At 55.2% G+C, this 20096-nt stretch overlaps 2 protein-coding genes across 3 annotated transcripts; one reads left to right on the top strand and one right to left on the bottom strand.

Annotated features, from left to right (window-relative positions):
- The first annotated feature begins 3 nt into the window (after positions 1-3).
- Positions 4-6752, top strand: ZNF319 (zinc finger protein 319). 2 transcript variants are annotated; one of them, XM_072967463.1, is made up of 2 exons: positions 4-899; positions 2950-6752. In XM_072967463.1, exon 2 carries the CDS (start codon positions 3198-3200, stop codon positions 4953-4955), a length of 1758 nt encoding a protein of 585 aa, XP_072823564.1. In that variant the 5' UTR covers positions 4-899; positions 2950-3197; the 3' UTR covers positions 4956-6752. The 2 variants fall into 2 exon arrangements, with proteins under 2 accessions (XP_072823564.1, XP_072823565.1); XM_072967464.1 differs by having other exon boundaries at positions 4-1201.
- A 6806-nt stretch (positions 6753-13558) lies between these two features.
- Positions 13559-20038, bottom strand: SPMIP8 (sperm microtubule inner protein 8). The gene is made up of 8 exons (XM_031680648.2): positions 19897-20038; positions 18933-19157; positions 16439-16500; positions 16007-16181; positions 15535-15596; positions 15259-15323; positions 14871-14903; positions 13559-13738 (listed from the first exon to the last, which is right to left on the bottom strand). The coding sequence occupies exons 2-8, from the start codon at positions 19153-19155 to the stop codon at positions 13708-13710; spliced, it is 651 nt and encodes a 216-aa protein (XP_031536508.2). The 5' UTR covers positions 19156-19157; positions 19897-20038; the 3' UTR covers positions 13559-13707.
- Between the last annotated feature and the right edge of the window lie 58 nt (positions 20039-20096).

Here is a 20096-nt window from a genome sequence, read left to right as displayed (position 1 = left end):
CCCTCGCTGCGCCTTGACCGCTACCTGGAGTCTCCCGGAACACCCATCCTCCGTGTGCCCATTTCACAGATCGCTTTGGGCCCTGACCTCTCTGTCTGCTGCCCTGTCTGCAGCAACTCAGGACCTCCCAGCAACAGATGGTCCCTGGGTCAGCGGTCACCGCTCTAGATCCAGACGAGATCCTTGCCCTCGCGGTACGGACGGGGTCAGAGGTCCCAGGACCCCTTCCTCAAGGCAGCCCTAAGTCCGAGCTCCAGGGACCCCTTCCCCTAAGAGCGAGCTGAGAAGTCAGAAGAGGTTCAGTTCCAGAAGATCAGAGGGTCTACGAGGCCCCTCCTCTCAGGTTCAGGGGTCAGACCAGGGGCCGGGCCCTGAGAGCCCCCTCCCTTAAGACCGAGCAGGGTGGTCGGAAGCGGAGCGCCCTTCCTGGGTCAGCTGAGGCGTGTCCGCTGGGCGACTGGAGAGCTGCCCCGCGCTCCCGGCTGTCCGACCCGGCCCGGCCGCGGGGTCCCCAGCAGGGGGCGGCCTCGCTCCGCGCGGCCCGCTCCTCCCGCAGCCGCCGCCGCCCCGGCTGCCGCTCCTCCCCCGGCCCCGCCTCCCTGGCCCCCGCGCCGCCCGCCTGTCCGCCGGTCTCTGCAAGGCCATCGGTCCGTCCGCCCGCCCTCCCATCGCTCCTCCGCCCCGGCCCCGCTATCCCGGCCGCGCACGTCGCTTCCTCGGTTCCGGCCGCCTCTAGCCCGTCCCCCGCCCCCGGGCCGGCCGCCGCCGCTACGCAAGGCCGGGGATTGGCAGCGCGCGTAGGCCGCGCTGCCGCGGATGGAGTCGGAATAAAGGGGCGGCTGAGAGAGCAGCCGGTCGCCACTCGCCCCGCGCTTGACCCCGCGGGCGGCCTGGAGCAGGTGAGCGGCGGAGAGCCCGGGGCCGCGTCTGGGGGCCACTCCCGCTCCCGCCGCACCCTTTCCTCAGCCAGTCCAGCCGCCCCCCCACTCCCTCCAGCCCGACCCGGCGGCCTCCTGAGCTCCTGGGCGGCCCACGCCGACCTCGACGCGCAGCCGCTTCCCGGGCCCGGCCTGCAGCCCTGGGGCCTTCCTCTGGCCCAATCGCCCGTGGGACCGGCGCTCGGGCCGCAGTAGCCTGGCCATTCCCAGGAGGGCTGACAGGAGACAGCCCAGCTGGGTCTGCGGGCAGTGCTGGCCGGGAGGTGATCAGCTTTCATTCTGTTTCTCAAGGAGGAGGAAGGGCTGGGGTGGGGCGCAGGTGGGGGCCTCCCCTTGCCTCCCTTATTACCCTAGTTTCTCATCCTCTTTGCTGAGTGATCAGAGAGGCCTCCTGGCTGCACCTTCCTGGACAGGAGCCGGGGTGGGCGGCAGAGCTGGGGGCCCAGGGCTGGGGATCCTGGGTCTGGCTGCCATTCATGCTGGAAAAAACAGTTGGATTGGCCCAGCCTGACCTGGACCTCACACAGAGTAGCCCTGCTTCTCTCTTTCCTGGAGAAGCTTTGGTACCTGTTCACTCATGCAACCTGCTGCCTCCACCCGGAGGAGCGGCCCTTTCCTTCTTCCCTTCCCAGAAAGATGCTGAGCATGACAGCTTTTAGCTTGACTCTTATGTTTCTTTGCAGAACAGTTAGAGGTCAGGCTGGCCTGTGAAGGCATCCCCTTCCTTCTCTTTTCATCGGGAGAAAACAGAAACTTTTCAAAGTTAGAGGCAGAGGAGTTGGGAACCTGACAGTGGGTTGCATCTGATTCTAAAAGTTTCTCCCTCTCGCTGTCATTACCTTATGCTGCCACAAAGTGGTGAGTTAGAGATTTGCCTGGGCTGGGTGGTCTTTACCTTCCACTGATTTCCCAGAATGTTACAGACTTGGAGTAAGGGGACAAGATTGTCTCCAGGAAGGTGATGGGGAGGAATGCTCTGTGATTAGCATGCTGCTTCCACATTGCAGAGGCAAATTAGAAATTGCTTGCATTTTCCTGCAGGCCTTAACACCATCAGATTCAGGGGATTCAGGATTTTTTTTTTTTTTTTTTTTGGTGCTCGGGAAGATGACTAGACTGGGGAAGTTCTCGATGTATACATCAAGGCTGCATAAGTCTGTGGACCTATCATCCAACCCCTATCAGGCATTGGCTCAGGTCCCTGCAAAGCCTTCCCACCTGTTGTGTGAAGAGAGAACAGACACATGGTCAGGGTGGAGGGCCTGCGGAAGAGTTGAGAGGAATGTGGGCCAGCCCCTCAAAGGAGAAGTTTTCTGAGATGGTCCTCAGTTCCATGTAATTGTTTTAAATATTGACTGACTGAAGCTATTTGCTATGGGGCCCTCAGATCTGAGAGGTCTGGCCTCTTAGATCCAGCAGTCTGTTCTTATGAGTAGTTGTGTCCTGCATTGAGATTCAGGGCAGCAACAGGCGAGGAGCTGGCAGGCCTCAGGGAGGCCTCAACCAGAGCCTCTCTACTTTTAGATAAAACCAATATCTTATGTATTGGGCTTCCAAGCAAGATGTTTTCTGCAAAAAAAGTTATGTTACTAAACTTCTTGTTTTGGATACTAGGGCCTTCCCTGGTCAGTCTTCCCCTTCTTATTTCCTTGGAGCATGAGCAGAACTCGTGACTTCTTTGTTTTGTGGGCAGATAACCCCAGACTATCACCTGTGAGACAGCCAATTGAAGAGGGTTGGCAGTAAGCTGGGAGGCTGGGATGACAGCCCAGGGATGGGGAACTGAAGGTGAGTGGGCATGGAGACAGCCATCATCCTCTTTGCTGAGGGAGCTGAGCTGCCAGCAGACTTCTTTGGTAGTGTGTGACGGGAGCAGATCTCCCAGCCCAGAGCCTCTCGCTTCCCTGATGTGGTTTATGTCAATGTGGCGAGTGCAGGCAGATCAGGGAGAGGGCCCCGAGAACAGCTGTGTGCCCCCACTTCAAGCTCACAATTTCTCTCTTTTCTACAGAACCAATCCTCAGGGAAGGCAGAGCCTCCCTGTCATTGCTGGCACCCTGCCTCGAAGACTCCAGTCCTGTAGGCAGAGCCTTGTAGTCTGTCTTGGTTAATGACTTGGGCCGCCTGACCAGTCCCTCTGTGCCTTGTCTGAGGTCCTCTTTCGTACCTGATCCCGGGCAACTTCTCTCTCTGTTGTGGGTCACCTTAAGCGGGAAACTGAAGCCATTACTCTCCAAACCCTGTTTCATCTTTCCAAGCATGTCGGAAAGCTGGCAGCAGCCGCCACAGACACAGCCGCAGCAGCCGCAGCCACCGCAGCCGCAGCACCACGCGGAACCACCGCCGGCCCTGGCTGAGCACACACTGCCCCCAGGCACGGCTGAGAACCCCCTGGGCTGTGCGGTCTATGGCATCCTCCTGCAGCCCGACCCAGGCCTGCAGCCCCCGCAGCACGCGCCGTTGCAGGCAGCAGGAGAGCCGGGCCCCAAGTGTGGCGTGTGCGGTCACGACCTGGCGCACCTGTCCAGTCCGCACGAGCACCAGTGCCTGGCGGGCCACGACCGCTCGTTCCAGTGCACGCAGTGTCTCAAAATCTTCCACCAGGCCACCGACCTGCTGGAGCACCAGTGTGTGCAGGCAGAACAGAAGCCTTTTGTCTGTGGCGTCTGCAAGATGGGCTTCTCGCTGCTCACGTCGCTGGCGCAGCACCACAGCGCACACAGCGGCACTGGCGGCCTCGTGAAATGTTCCATCTGCGAGAAGACCTACAAGCCCGCCGAGGCGGCAGAGGCCGCGGCCACTGCCGCCCCGTCACTGCCCCCAGCACCCCCTCCGCCTGCCGTCGCCCCTGCTGAACAGGCCGACAAGCCCTACAGCTGCCCCATCTGCCAGAAGCCCTTCAAGCACCTGTCGGAGCTCTCGCGGCACGAGCGGATCCACACAGGCGAGAAGCCCTACAAGTGCACGCTGTGTGACAAGAGCTTCAGCCAGTCGTCCCACCTGGTGCATCACAAGCGCACGCACAGCTCGGAGCGGCCGTACAAGTGCGCGGTCTGCGAGAAGACCTTCAAGCACCGCTCTCACCTGGTGCGCCACATGTATGCGCATTCGGGCGAGCACCACCTGTTCCGCTGCAATGTGTGCGAGCTGCACTTCAAGGAGTCTTCTGAGCTGCTGCAGCACCCGTGCACGCCGAGCGGGGAGCGGCCCTTCCGCTGCGGCGAGTGCCAGAAGGCCTTCAAGCGGCCGTCGGACCTGCGGCAGCACGAGCGCACGCACAGCGCCGAGCGGCCCTTCAAGTGCGACCTGTGCCCTATGGGCTTCAAGCAGCAGTACGCGCTGATGCGGCACCGGCGCACGCACAAGACGGAGGAGCCCTTCAAGTGCGGCCTGTGTGAGAAGGGCTTCGGGCAGCCCAGCCACCTGCTCTACCACCAGCACGTGCACACCCTTGAGACCCTCTTCAAGTGCCCCGTGTGCCAGAAGGGCTTTGACCAGTCGGCCGAGCTGCTGCGGCACAAGTGCCTGCCGGGCACGGCCGAACGGCCCTTCAAGTGCCCGGTGTGCAACAAGGCCTACAAGCGGGCATCGGCCCTGCAGAAGCACCAGCTGGCCCACTGCTCGGCCGCAGAGAAGCCCCTGCGCTGCACCCTGTGTGAGCGCCGCTTCTTCTCATCCTCCGAGTTCGTGCAGCACCGATGCGACCCGGCCCGCGAAAAGCCGCTTAAGTGCCCGGACTGTGAGAAGCGCTTCAAGTATGCCTCTGACCTGCAGCGGCACCGGCGGGTGCACACGGGCGAGAAGCCCTATAAGTGCCCCAACTGCGACAAGGCCTTCAAGCAGCGCGAGCATCTCAACAAACACCAGGGCGTGCACGCCCGCGAGCAGCAGTTCAAGTGTGTGTGGTGCGGCGAGCGCTTTCTGGACGTGGCCCTGCTGCAGGAGCACAGCGCGCAGCACAGCGCCGCCGCCGCCGCGGCCGAGGGCGCCTACCAGGTAGCCGCCTGCCTGCCCTGAGTCCACGCCGCAGCCCCCACCAGGCCCAGCCCGGCCTCCCTGCACCCAGCTCGGTGTTCTGAGGCCCTGGGAGTGAGGACAAAAGGGCACTGGGCAGGTGGAGGGTGTGGGTGCCTGGCACTCCAGGTCCAGGCCTGGAGTGGGGCTAGCAGAGTGCTGTGGCTGGTCCTGACCCCACAAACCTCTTTCCCATTACAGGATTCACTTTCTTGAGAGCTGTCAGCCTCCCTTGTCTCTGAGGGTTTGGAACCCGGCTGGAAGTCACGTGGCCTCTCTCCACCCCAAGGAGGGGGTGGTGCTAGCCCAACCTCCCCACACCTTTCAGCCTAATTAGAAATCAGATAGGCTAGGAAAGAGGAGGGCCATGGTAGGGAGGGCATGGGAGAGGGCTGGGCTCCAGAGGTGGGCTGGGTATAGGGCTCTCCCTTCAAGTCTGAGGGAGATGGCCAGCTTTGTGATATCCTGGGACCAGAAGGGTAGACCGAGAGCCACAGGTCACTCTGTCAGCTTCAGCCAGGTTCTCTAGGTTTCTGACAAGCGAGATGTACAGCAAGGCTGCACATCTGTGGTTGGGTCTGTTTGGAGAGCAGCTGGCCCAGCCAGAAGGGAGGAGGTAGAGAAGTTCTCCCATGAGACACTCAGCCAGGGACAGTGTCATCCCTGGGGAAAGGAGGAAAGGCAGCTTTTACGCTGAGAGCGAAACCCACCGTTTTGGAAGCACGGCTCCAAGTTCCGGTGGGGAATGCACCCTCTGCCAGTCAGAACTGCTGCTGTGAGAGAAGGGGATTGTTAGACCACCTGGTGCCTGGAAGGAAGCAGGGCCAAGCCCATGGTCTTCCCATGTGAACAAGTGTCATTCCTCCTTGAATTGTGAACCAAAGTCTCAAGGCATGGCCGTAATCAGCTCACCCTAGCCTGGCTTCAGGTCCAAGACCAAGCCTGGGTACCTGGGTACCTGGGTACCTGGGTTGGGGGAGGTGAAAGGGCTGTAGGAACGGCCTCTGACCCCACAGTGCCCTCTCAGCTCATCAGTCTGGCTGCTGGCCTGGACTCCAGGGGTCTTGCACTGCCAAGATGCTCTAGACAACATCCAGCTACTTCCGAGGCCAGAGTGTTCTCTCGTGGGTCCTCCTAGGGACCCCCTTGGTCTCTGGCTGCCCAGGGGGCTCATGGAGACAAGGGTGTCCAGGGCATAGGGCATGGGCAGGGGAAGATGGTTGTAAGGAAACCAGTAGGTAGATGGCTTGCTGGCCAGGGCTCTCCTCAGGAACACCAGAGGACCTTCACTATCAGAATGATTATTTTGAACCCAGCTCTGCCCCTGCCCTCTTCCAGCCCCTTTCCCTGGTTGTGGGTCTTGAAAGATTTTAATCAGTGCACATACCAAGAGCCCAGAGGAGCAGGGAGACCCGCGTTGCCCACTCTCACCTTAGGAAGTCTGAAAAGCCCACATTCACCTCCTCTGTCTGACCCGGTCACTCCACGTGTCCGCAGAAAGGGCTGGTCCTTCCCCTCGGTGCTGGCTTTAGTCACAATGCCTCAAAAGACATGGAACCCAGGCTGACAACAGTCCCAAATGTTAACTTTTTCCTTTCATTTTGCTTTCTAAAAGCAGTTGTTATACTGTTTATAACATTGTATAGTTTAATTTCATGCCATTTTGGACTTATGTAAAAATGTGGGAATTCGGATTTTTAAAAAGAATGACTCCATTTTAGATAGCTCCTTTTGATGTTAATATATAGTGAGTCCAATGTATGCTTTAGAAGTAAAGACATTGACCTTCACAGACCAAAACACTGCTTGTTCCAGTCATCCTTATACAGGGGAATGTTGGGATGTGGAGAGAGAGAGAGGTGTACAGGCCAGGGTGTCAGGCTTAGGACTGGGACATAAGGCTGAGTCTGAATCCAGAGTTTTGAACATCCTGGTTGTGAGACTTTGGGCAAATCACTTAGTCTCTTTGGGACTCAGTTGCCTCATCTATAAATGGGGAGGTTAAACCTTTGCCTTGCTTGGTTCTTGTGAGAGTTAAGTGGAGTCACATGTGGAGGCCCTGGTGGGGAAAGTGACAATGCTGCCAGTACCAACTGCCGGACACTTAGGGCCCTCGAGCTGCAACCTCTTGACCTCCTTGGGATTTAACCACAGCCCCTGTAAAGGGAGCTGGGCTATGAGGGACCAGCAGCTCATGGGTGGTCAGAAGCTGGGGCCTGGGCCTGGGAAGCATGAGCACTTGCTCAGCCCCGGTGGAAAGCCAGGGCCTGCCTGGGCAGCCTACAAGTGCTGCCCCCGAGGACTGCCCGCTCTCACCTCGTTCCACTTGCCCTGTCACACGGTGATCCATCTACATGTCCGACCCAGCCGCCGTCATCTCTGCCTTCCTGCACCCCCACCTGTCTCCCGACCCCTGCCTGGCTGTGTGCCAACTGCAGTTCAGGCTCCTGTTTCTCAAAGGCAACACTGGAGGCGAGGAGAGGAAGGGAGAAACAACCCCCGCTCCAGGCCTGGACGTCTGAGAGCCAGTGGAGGGTGGGCAACAGGGATGCTGTGCCCTGAAGGTGGGGATGGAGGTGAGGGTGGAAGGAGGACAAGGAGCTTCCCATGCCAGAAGGGGCTCAAAACTGGCTGCAGAAGGCTTAGTGGAAAGGCCAGGGGGACCCCAGATGTGACCTGGACGTCACGTTCCTTTCCTCCTCTGTGTGTGGCCATGGGAGGACCCTTCCTTTGGGAAGCTGTGTGCTTCCTTCCTGCAGGCATCTACCTCTCAGCCAGAGGATGCCTGGGCCCCTTGTGTCTGTGTCAGACTTGAAGTGAGGCTTCCTTCCTTCCTAGCTGAGTGACCTTAGGCAAAACCCACCCCCCTCGCAGAGATGCCTGGAAAACACTGGCAGATGTTTGGTGTTTTGTAGCTTCAGGGTGCCCTCCTGAATGGATGATGGTCTGTGTGAGCCCGGGGCAGGAGGAACCCTGCCTGGAGCCTGCAGTGACTTTTTCTTCCTTTGTCCCCAGCCCTGCCTCCCTTCACAAATCAGTGGGGCTCTTATGGCTCCCACTTGGGCCCCAGCCTCAGCCCAAATCAGGGCAATGAATGGAGCCCTGGCCTAGGAGCCTGGGTGTTCAGGCTCAAGCCTTAGACCTTTGATAACATGTGGTCCCCGGCAGGCTCTGCTCCTCTCAGGGCCTCAATTCTGTCTGAAGCAGAGGTCTTGATCTCTGAGAGTCCTTAGAGATCTGTCACTCTGATTCTGGGAAGGTGACAGGATCAACCTGAGCTTCCATTTCCCCTCCCTCCCTCTCCTGGCCTGCAGTCTACTCCCCACCTGTCTCAGTCTGGTCTCTCTTGATTGTAAGTGACAGAAACAGCATAAACTGGCTTTAGCAGCTGCCCACTGCACCTGGCCACACACACAGGTAGCTCTCCCACACACCTGCCCAGGAACCCCACAGCTCCCTGTGTCCTATATCTGATGCGAGTCTCCTCTCTCAGAGTGTGGAGTTCTCATGGGGGAACTTCAGGCATTATGACCAGGGGTACAAACTAGTGCTATCTTCTCTAGCCTCTGGGGAATCATTCCCTATGTCCCAACCACTAACAGGATGGGAAGAGGGTGGTAATTTGGGGTGAGGGGTTACATCTGGATGAGAGCCAGAGAAGTGAGAGGGAGAAGCTGGCATAAACTTCACATTTTGGAGGCAGTAGTTCGCCTTTTCTGGGGAAAGAGGCACTGCACTGGGGTGGGGGGTGGGGGGTGAGCAGAGCATTTTCCCAGGTCGTAGAAGTCATTGTCAGGGCAGGCTGGACCACCAAAGACAACTTCCCCAGGGAGCCCATCATCCTGTTGGCTTTGTCAAACCCCCTCTGTGTGGCTTGCTCTGTGCTTGGTCCCTGCAGCAGGGCAGTGAGAGGGGACCCTGCTCTCTGGGAGTGGAGCCTGCACTCGTGAACCGTGGTGGCAGTGGCGTGCTGTTGTGGTTAAGAGTGCTGCTGGGCCTGGCCGGAGTCCTACCCCCTCCACTCATCAGCAGCAAAGCTTTGGGAGGGTTGTTGGATCTCCCTCATTTTCCTCCTCTGTGAAGGGGGCACTGTAGTGTTCTTTACTGGGCTTTAGGGTGAGGGCCCAGTGAAATGACCTGTGTGGACTGTTTGGCACGTAGTGGCCACTCAGGAAAGCAGAGCACTGGGAGGTCAGAGGCAGGAGGGAGCCAGCCTAGCTCTCTGGTCTGAATGTCAGTGTCTCCCCATCCCTGCTACAGAAGACCTTTCCTATCCACCAGCTGGTTTGAGCCTCGTACCGTCTTGATAAGACGAGCAGGGCAGACCTGAGGATCTGCTTTGTGCTGACCTTTGAGAAGTCCAGGGGCTTCCCAAAGGCATACAGTTGGTGATGAGAGTGGCCTGGAATTGGAGGATGGGTTGACCAGGTGGGGAATAGGCAGTGGGGTGGGACTGCCCTGCCCTCTGAACCTCACAGGCCTCCAGCTCCAGCCACTGGAGCCTGGGACTCTGGCTCCAACATGCTTTTTGCTGGCCAGGAAGCCAGGAACAATGGCCGGGACTGGTGCTGGCACCAGGGCTGGCCAGGGGAGCAGGAAAGGTCTTCGCCAGCAGGCAGAGGGGGCGGCCAGCCCTCTGGGCAGCTCTTAAGTCCTTGAGGGATAGGAGCCGCCGTGCTCTGTCTTCCCATCTGTGCAGAGGCAGCTCTGTAGAGAGCCTTGGCCTCCCTAGGCAAGGCTGTCTCCAGTCTCCCAACCTCAGTCTCTCCTCCAGAGCAGAGCAGGCCCCAGACAGGACCAAGGGCTGCTCAGGCCTTGGAAATTTGCCCAGGGCCTCCCCGTCTGGGCCAGGCTCGCCTGTGATAAGCTCCCATCCTCAAGCGGATACTTTCTTTGTTCCTTGAAGGTCATGCCTCCAGGAAAAGCTTTGGCCGCTATTGATTTTCATAGATCTACAAAGATTCCAGCAGGAATGCCCAGTCCTCCTCAGGGCCCTGAAAAGGAGGTCAAGAGGAGGGGTGGGAGGGTGGGAAGGGGTCTGTGGGGTCTCTCTCTTCACTGTGACTGTGTGTCCATCCCCACCTTGGGTCTGCGTCCCTGCCTTTGTTCATCCACCAGTGTTCCTGAGCACCTGCTATTTGCCAGACACTGAGCTGGTGCGGCAGGGCTTGAAGCTAAAGCTAGAACTTCGGATGAGAGACTTTTGAGGCTTTCATGTATTAAAAGGTAGGGTCCCAAAGGTCAAGGTTGCTGATATTTAGCACAGAATAATACCTGCAAGAGTCCTCCCTGACCCTCATGCACCCTCCTTCAGCCGGGACACTTACTGTATCCCTGATCCTCCCCATTGTCAGCTCCCGGCCCAGGGCGAGGGTACGTGTTTCCTGTGTTACTTTGTAATAATCGCAACTATCACTTGTAGTACTTGTTTCATTTAGTCCAGGTCTGTGCCTTGGTTCTGGGAATCCACAGGCCCCATTCCTGAGTCCTAGGTCCACTTAGAGAGGCAAGAGGGACTGACAGGTGCAGTTTTTTCCAAGAGTCTTCTGTGGGCCACAGGCTATGAGTTAGTCCCCCGAAGCAGCCACAGTTCCTGTCCTCATAGTCTTGGGGAAGAACTGGGGAGAAGGGAGGACTTGAGAGAGGCTAGCCTAGAAGAAAGAGTGAGATTTGGGTAGGAAGAGATGGAGAAAGAATTTCAGGTGGCAAGAAGCCTTTGAACAAAGTTAGGAGGCAGACAAAAGCCTGAGGTGTTTGCAACAGCAAGGAGGCTGGTGATAGGGTTCAGGTCAGTGCCCAATAGTGGATTAGATTCAGGTTAGAAAAGCCTGGAGGTGAGGCCATGGAGGCTGGGCTGTCCCCAAGGCAGTGGCCACAGGGAGGATTTCTAATATGATCTCTCTATGAGAGCAAAGAGCTCCATGAGGCTGAGGGAACTTGGAGGCCAGGAGACTGTGGCCCAGGCTGGGTGGAGGCGGGGCTTCTTTCCTTCTCTTGGGATTTTCAATCTGCAGAGTCTGCCACTGCCAGCAACTCCACGAGAGCTTTCTGGTGGAAAATCTTCTCTAAGCCCCGGTTGAATGTCCCCACTGGTTTCCTCCCCACTCTTGGCTTGCGTCTCTCATAGCAGGAAGGTGGTAGGGGGGTGGCCACAGGCTCAGGGGTCAGGCAGGCTTACTTCAATTTCTAGCACTGCCAGTCCCCAGCTGTGTGACCGTGGGCCAGTCACTTAACCTCTCAGAGTTCATTTCATCATCTGTTAAGTGAGTTAAAATTACCCACCTCAGGGGGACTAGAGTATTTAATACATTACCTTGCACTTAAAACCTAGAAAGTGTATACTAAATCAGGCGTGTTCACACATCTTCTCTGCATTTCCTTTATTCTTGGTCACACATTTTTATATCTATGAAATCAGGATTCAATGTGCAACTGGTGGGTAAGGACCTAATCAAATTCCTGGGCTTGAGGAACGTGGTCTAGGTGTGCCCACGTTCTCACTTTCTGCTTTCAGGTTTGAGCCAGCTGGGTCAGCCTCTCTCCCCCTGGACTAGAAGCTCCTCTGTCCTCCTCAGGTACGGCATCTGCTCTGTGTCCCTCCTGCACCCACACGGGGCCTGTTGAGGCCTCAGATGTCTGCTGGGTCAAATTCCCAGAGGGACTTGCCCAGTCATTCAGTGTCAAGGAAGCAGGGCTAGGAGAAAACTCAGGCACCTGATGCCCTCTGGCATCTCAGCATGCTCTCTGGAGCCCTCTGACTGCCCCCAGTCTCACACAGGCCGGGACTCCAGCATTCCTGCTATCAGCCTTAAGCAAATCCATCTCTATCTGAGCTGTCAGGTTGGAAGGGACACTCAGGGTTGAAGAATGTGGCTCTGAAACCCCAGGGGGCTCTACCAATGGCTTCCCAAGGTTCAATCCAGGGGGACTGCCCCTCAGCTTGGAAGAAAGTACTCCTTCCTGCATGAAATGGTGGGAGGCTGGGTACCTCCTCAACAGGGTCCCAAGGAGGAGAGGGCTCTGACCTGCTTACCACTTCCCATCCGCTCCCCCTCATGCTATTTTCTGCCCTGCTGTCAGCAGAGCCCATACCTGAGGATGGAGAGATGGACACCATGGTCCCTCACCTCTGTGTACGGGTAATGATTCACCACTACCCCTAAAAGAAATTAAAGTCAGCCTCGAGTATATAAGGTAGGCTCCATCTGCATAACACACAACAACACAACTCATCTCCTTGTTTATTAGCCAAGATTGAACAAAAGACCCTCATTCTGGGAAATAACTTATTCTACAAATATTGGACACAAACCATATGTAAACACTGTGCCAAGTGCTGGGACTTGCTTTGAGTTCTGGGTTCTGGGTTTGGCTAGAGGCTTTCCCTGACCTGGGCCTTAATTTTCCCACCTGTGAAAGAGGGTAGCTTTGGTTCTGCTCACTCTCCAGGGTGCTTATGGAGCATGAGGCCTGGAGGAGAAAAACGGATCACATGATAAAGTATAGCACAAGGTCCAGAAGTGAGGGTCCAGTATTATTCTTTAAATTCCTTCCACCTGAGACCAGGCTTACATGCACTAGGTGCTTAGTAAATATTGGTGAAAGGGGACAGGGAGGATGTAAGTCAGGTTTTCTTAACTTTTGTGGGCACTGACTGTTCTGAGCATCAATGAAAACTAGGAGCCTTTCCATGGAAAATGCACATGTGGGCAGACCCATGGTTTTGCACATGATTTCAGGAGATTCATGGGCCCCTGAAGCCCCAGATCCTGGAATCAGAAGTCTTGCTCCACCAGTTCTGGAGCTGGGGGGCCATTCACCCTGATTTGGGTCTGTCCTTGCAGACTGCCACAGCTGAGTGGGGCGGGGTATCTGATGGCCCTGGAGCTAAGGCTGATGCTGACTGCTCCAACCCCCAACCACGCTAAGACACTGCTTTAGCCCAAAGCTTTGGGCAAGGTTATTCTGGACCTGGCCCAGGTGCACCCATGGCTGTTTGCAGGACATCATGCCTCCTTTCTGTAGGTTGGTTGGCAGATAAGTTCTAGTCCTAAAGCTCTGTGGACAGAGCAGATAACTATTTGCTTACAAGGTATGTTCGTTGGCTTTGGGGAACAGGAAACTTTCTTCTCTGAGTGGTCTCAGGCACCTCATCTTACTTCTACACTCTGCTGCTTTGCAGGGAATGGAGTCCATAGGTCTGGCCAGCACTTCAGGACCTTTCTCTACATCTGCAGGGGCACCCCAGGCCCACGGTGTATACTGGTATGGCAAGGCCTTCTGAGATAGGTGTCTAAAAATCCTTCTCGATCCCCCTCTTTTCTCTTTAAGGCTCAAGTTCAGAGTCTGAGGTGGAAGGGGCCTGGTTATAGGGGCACAAAGAAAACCTAATTCCCAGGCCTGCCTCTGCCCCTTACGACTGGCTGGGGCTTGGGGCTTCGACGTTGACTACCTGGGGTCACCAGACATCTTTTCCAACCTCCCACCAGTCCTCCAGGAGTTGGCAGGAGGCAGGTAAGAGTGAGATATCATCATCCCGAGGTCCTGACCCTCCCCCAGCCCCTGTAAGAAACACACACACACACACACACACACACACACACGGGTGTGTTGCCTCCCTGTGGAGCATAAGGTTTATTTCCAGTCAGGCTGAACTCTTAGGGAGACGGGTGCTGCCACCATACACCCTCTGTCTTGCTGGGGAACCTGAGGTAGCCTGATCTGGCAGCCTGGGGGTCAGCCTCCTTTTCACAGATTAATGCCAGGGAGTCAGGTAGTTGATACGACTGTGGAGAGAAACAGGGGTGAGGTGGGGCCTCCAAGGTGTCCTGGGGAAAAGTCAGGCTGTCCTTCTCTAGGCCTTCCCCTTAAAACCCACCTTCCTGCTCTGAAAACGCAGTATCTCTATGGCTCAAGAGCCTTTGATGGCTCCCTATTTCCTTTAATATATTTTTGGTTGCTCTATTTGACTTTCAAGCCCCACTTCCAGTTGCCTCTTCTTTATCTCCTGTGAGCTTTACTCATTTTTCAATCATTTAGTGAACCTATTCCGCCAATCATTATATAGTAGTAGAAAAACAGTAAGTGTTCCCCTGTGGGTATACACGGTGGGTGAGGGAAGGCAAACGTCCTATCAATAATTATAAAGCAATAGTCTGTGTGCTCTAAGATAGGGAGATATGCACATGTAGGGACCAACTGGAGTGAGGTTTGAGCTGAAGGGGAGAGGCAGAGGATCAGGGAAGACTTCAAGGAGGATGGGACATTGGTGCTGGGCTTTAAAGAGTAAGGAGGAATTTGCCAGGCAGAGAAAGAAGGCTCTGAAACAGCACAAGATGTGAAGTTCTTGGTTGCGCTCTTGGTTTGGGTTGTCCCAGGAGTCTGGTACTGCTGAAGTGTAGGAAATGGAGCTGGAGAGGTGGGAGATGGCCAAAGTATGAAGGTGCTTGAATATCTTGGACGCTCCTGCTAGGAATATGAGCCCCAGCCCTTACCACCTAACCTGCATCCTGGAAGGCAAGTTTTTGGCTCTTCCATCCTATTTCTTATATATCTATTTACAATTCCAGCCCCTGCACTTCTTCCAGGTACCACCACCACCACCACCACCACTATCCCGGACCCTCTTTGTCTTTTGGCCTCATTGGGGCAAATTGAGTGGGAGATGCACTTTGCTCCCTCCATCTTCCAGTGGGCTACACCTTTGCCAGGCAAGGATCTCTTCAGAGGGAAGCCCTATGGCATCCCGACCCCTACATCGCCAAGTAGGATACTACTCCCCTGGTGCCTCCCTAAAGAGGCCCCGAGAGTGGAGAGGGGTCTGAGAATTGCCTGAGTCCTTAGGCTGCCCCTCAGGGCCAGGTGTGATGCGGGGATGGAGTCATTCCCTGCCCATCTCCCTTCTAGTTCCAGCCCTACCTGTAGTTGGAGCCGAAGTGTCGGAAGGCATTCCTGGAAAAGAGAGAGGAGGGTGAGGCCGGGGTGCGAAAGGGTGATCCTCTCTGGGAACACTACTCTCACGTTGGGAGGCGCTGTGCCTTCAGGATTACACTTGCACTTTCGTCCCACCTTAAGACCTCCACTCTAAAGGGTGAAGTTGCTAGGGACTGGATGACAGGATGCTCCATTTGGTAGGAATTAAACTTTTACTCATTTTGAAATTGCAACTTTCTTTTGGTGTATTGGAGTCAATTATTCCTAGGTCTCACATTTTCAAGGGCCACTAGGTGTGCGCTGGTGAAAGCAGCCAAGATCCCACCCTCCCTCCTCCAGGTATGGGGTCCCGGGGCCTTGTGGGGTCACTTACAGGGAGTCGAAAGGCAGGGGCTTCTGTCCGTAGCGATCCAGGCTAGGGTTCTGGTTAAGACAGAACTGGGATGGGCCAGAGGGATGGGGGTCCATTGATTGGGGGGACACGGACCCCCTGCCCACGCTCCACACAGCGCTATCTGCCGGAGATCTTTGCCCTCGGCGCTGGGAGACCCTACGCTCGGTCTCCTCTCCCCTTCCTTGACCTCTGTGTTAGCCGATCCTCCCTCGCCCCCGGTCCCCCAGATATGAGTTAGCACGCAGCCCCTCCTACCCGCCAGTTCTGGGTCACCTCCGGCTTCAGGTACCGCACCGCGTAGCCGCTGAAACTCTCAACTGCGGAGAGAGGGCGGGTCTCCGGCCCCCAGCCCGCCCAGAGCAAGCCCCGCCCCTCCTTTACCTGAGCCCCGCCCCTAGATCAAGCCAAGCCCCACGCCTGGTGCTAGAACTGGTCCCGCCTCCGGACAGCGCAGCTCCAGTCCCAGAACCAAACCTGCCCTCCGCCTCCGCCCCACTGGCTCCCCCGGCTCGGACCTGGTGCCGCCCCCTCCCAAGACAAGCCCCGCCTCTGTGAGCCTCAGTCCGTCTGTCTCCCTCCCCTGAGTGTCCAGCTGCTCTTAGCTTCCCCGCCCTGTCTTTGACGCAGCCCACCCCGCGAAGCCTCCGGTCCGAGGTCCGGGCTCGAGGGACCCAGCACCTCCGTTATCTCTCCCGCCCTAGGGCATCCTCCGCGCCCGTAGACCAACCCCTCTTGCTCGGGCAGGGCAGCTTGAACTCGCCGGCAGAGGACACGAAGCGGGACCAGTCCTCGATGGCGTGCGTGAAGCAGGGCCAGTCAACCCGATTGATGCCCGGAGCGATAGGCGCCAGCTTTCCCTCGCGGCACCTGTTTCGGAGCCTCTGGCCGGTCGCCGTGATGTCCTGCCAGGAAGCAGGGAGTCAGGACGCGACGGCCAACTGACACCACCCCTTAGGCGGGAGCTGCCACTTGGCCCATCTGACCGAAGGACCTCCCGAAGCCCCTGAAGGAGATGGGAAAGGGGACAGGAGTCCCAAGCAGGCAGTGGAGAAAAAGAGCAGAGTGGAGCCCAGGACCCAAGGTGCTTGGGGCTGGATGCGCGGGACATTCATGTCCTCTTCCCAGAGTAAACTCAGGGCCAGGGTCAAAGGATACTCACCAAACACTGCAGGGGTTTGTTGGGGACACCAAGGAGTGTGAAGTGGGCATTGTCAAAGTCATCTGAAGAAGGAAGAGAAAGGGAAAAGAGACGTCTCCTCCACCAGTGGTCTCAGGCCCACACAGGAGAGGTCTGGTCCACGCTGCTTTAGCAGGTTTTTGAAGTACTTGACAACTTTAAAATATCTAAAATCAAGTAGATTTCACTTAAGATACCCCTTATAACAGAATAAACTCCAACTAGATCAGATTTCAAGGTGAAAAATTAAACCATTGAAGTGCTAGAAAAAACATGGGTAAATTTCTTTTAACCTTGGGATGGGAAGGCCTAACCAACTCTAATTTAAAATCAGGTAGCCTTTACTTCAAATAAGTAAGTAAGTAGTAAAATACACCATAAAAAAAAATAAAATCAGGTAGCCTTAAGAAAAGATCAATAACTTGGACTACATAAAAATAAGCTTTTGCATTACAACATAAGAAAACATAAAGAAAGTCAAAAGACAAGTGGGAAAAATATTTCCACGTATTTTCCCTTATATTAAAAGAGCTCCTGGAAATCAAGACTAAATACAATAGAAGAGAGAAAAAATAAAAATGGCTAAACAGGTATACAAGACATCTTTAGGGATAATTTGGGACATTTTAATACAGGCTGAATATTAGATGTTAGGGAACTATTTTTAACTTTCTCAGATGTGATAATGGTATTGTGTCATGTAGGAGGATGTTCTTATCTTTGGGAGCTGCTTGCTGAAGTGTGTATGTGTGAGAGAGAGAGAGAGAGAGAGAGTGGAAACAAGTATGACAAAACATTAATTGAAGCAGGTGGAAGGTAATGGATGTTCATAGTATTATTAGTCTTTCAATTTTCCTCTATGTTTGAATATGTTCATAATAAAAAAAGTTGGGGAGCAAAGAATATGTTTGTATTTGCAGTGGTAAACAGTGGAAGGGTATCTCAGGAACTAAGAGTGGTTACCTGTGAGTGGGGGTCGGGAGAAGGGGGAGGAATGAGAATTGTTTAAAAAAGTACATTGCTATAGCATTTTGAATTTTTTTTAGCATTTTGAATTTTGAAACTGTGACCATTACTTCTATTAAAAATGTACTTGCAATAAAAAGCATATCTAAATCAAGAGCTCTCCCTAAAAATCTCGATTCCTGGCTTCTCTTGGAAGCCAGGGAATTGACAGAACTGTGCTGACCCTTCCCACACAGAAGTCAATGGGAGCCCCCTTTAGAGGGGAGGGTGTGAAGGCTCCACTTCACCTCTCCCCTCTCCCCTTTTGCCTCCCCACCCACTTTTGGCATTTGTGTTTCCCATCTGGGCCCCAGGGGTCTGTGGGACCTCTGGAGATCTCCTTGCCACCACTGACATCCTCTGAAACCTGGGTATCACCCTGGACTCACCCCTCTTGCCCCTCTACCCACACTGATACCAAATCCTGTTACTTTGTCTCCTAAATACCTTCTAAAACCCTCCCCAGAGGCCAAGATACTATCAATCCTCCTGAAGACTGTAGTCCCTCCCAGGATCCTAACACCCCCCTTCCCAGTTATCCACCTCTAGTTCCTCTGGGCCTCCACCACCCTTCCCCCACCCCTGCCCCAATGCTCAGACCTCTTTTCCGCTTAAAAGTCTTCAGAGGTTCTTATCTACCTCCAGAGAAAGTCCAGACCCCTGAGCTTAGCAACAGGGCCCCCCCGAGCTGTGTCCTCCTCCCCAGCCACAGCTCCTGCTGTTCCTGCACACTTTATCCTCCGGCCCAACTAAAGCCCTCAAGTTCATCAACACCTCGCATAGCTTTTCCCCTCCAGGCCTCTGCACATGCTGTTCCTCTAGCTGGAACACCTTTGTTTCCCTGCAGACCCAGAACAGTGTCAGGCACAAAGTAGGCGCTTAATAAATGTGCTGAAATGAACAAGTGTGGATGTCCATGGGGCACCAGGCCTGCACACCCAAGCTTCTCAATGGATGAAGGGCTCTTCCTTGGCCCCATGTGGCCCTTTTACCCTGGAGGATCCTAGGTCCACCTCTCATTCATGGGAGGTGTCTTCCTCTTCCTTTTTCAAAGGGAGAGACGATTGGGTAGAAGTTGTCGTTATTGCCATTATTATTCCTCTTCCTCCTGCAACTGCTGACCTCTGCACAGTTCTCTCTCCATTAACAATAATAACAGCAACAATGTTATCTCTGAGCACATATTATGTGCCAGGCACTCCTCTAAGTGCTTTTCAATCTGTGTCTCATTTTAATCTCACAGTGGCCCTGAGAGGCTGACCCTGTTATCATCCCCATTTTACTGATAAGGAAACAGAGGCTCAGACTGGGAGATTTCCTAGGCAGGGAGGAGCAGAGCTGGGGCTAGCGCCTTTAACCCTTTCATCTGTCACTCTTGGCTTTTCCCTCTGAGATCTCTCTCCTCCAAACCATCCATGCCTTCCCTGAAGGCCCAGCTGGGCTGGTGCAGGTGGCAACAAGGTGGCCTGACCTTTGTGGCAGTACGTGGTGGACTGGCAGTGCTCGTCGGAAAGGCAGGCCCTGACGGAGTCCATGTCCATGCGTCGCAGGCTGGGCAGGGCCGGGTGGTAGAGCTGCTGCTTCACACCAGCCAGCTGGTTGCGCTGCCGCTCCATGGGCAGCAGGATGGCCGGGGATGCGTACACGTGGGTGGAGCCATCCTCCCAGGGCACCAGGTCGATGATGCGGGCCATGGCTAGGGGCAGAGACACAACCTTGTGGGAACACAACCTTGGCCAGTGCTGATTTGTCTACTTGTCCAACAGTTATTGAGCACCTACTGTGTGCCAGGAGCTATGGTGAGGGGTCCATTCAAAGACACACGCACAGAGGATGTGCTAAGGTCTCTGGCAGAGGTCAGAACAGAGTGTGTGTGTCTGGGGCGGCTGGGGTTGGGGCATTCAGGGAATGGCCTAAAAGAGATGGCATTTGTGTCTATTCTTCAATAATGAGCAGGAAGCATCAGCAGCAAGTGGATTCAGAATTTAGCTCAATATGCCTCTGGGTAACTAATTATGGACTTTTGGTCTTAGCTGAGGTTTCTGGTATTTACTCAAAATTCTACGGGGAGATATAGAAGAGTCTTAAGTAAGGGACGAGACATGATAGATATGAACCAGAAAAAATATGGCTGGTTCCCCAGTGCTTCCTTTGAAAAAGCAGGTAGTCCCAGAGCCTTATTTTCTTTAGCCTTTAAACTTTAGCGAGAATCTGTTGAGTCAGGTTGCTTTCTTCCTGACCCCAACTAGAGGTGAGAGATGGAGGTGGGCAGGAGGAGAGAGGACTTTGAGCCATGAAGAAATGGGGATGGGGCGTGGTGGCGAGTGAGGAAACTGCCACCAGGGAACGGCCTGCGTGAGCAGGGATGGGGAAGTGGGGCAATGGGAGGAGGGGAAAGGGAGGGCTCCCTGCTCCTGACCCACTGACAGTGGTACCTCATCTGCAGGCCATGGGCTCCAGGTGTACAGACTTCAAGGATTTTCTGCTCTTCTGACTGCTCAGTGGGAAAAGAGGCAGGGAGATGGGCCGAGCGCCAGTGCCTTATGAGACAGTAGGAGAATAAAGGAACATTCTGCAGAGACAATGCCCATGGCAGCCTGATTGTGAGGGCACTTGCTCCTCGGCTACCCTGGCA

The sequence above is a fragment of the Vicugna pacos genome, chromosome 9 (assembly GCF_048564905.1).
Source record: "Vicugna pacos chromosome 9, VicPac4, whole genome shotgun sequence".
NCBI classification, from domain to species: Eukaryota; Metazoa; Chordata; class Mammalia; order Artiodactyla; family Camelidae; genus Vicugna; species Vicugna pacos.
Note: the sequence above shows the minus strand (reverse complement) of the source record. Positions and strands in the feature narration are given on the sequence as shown.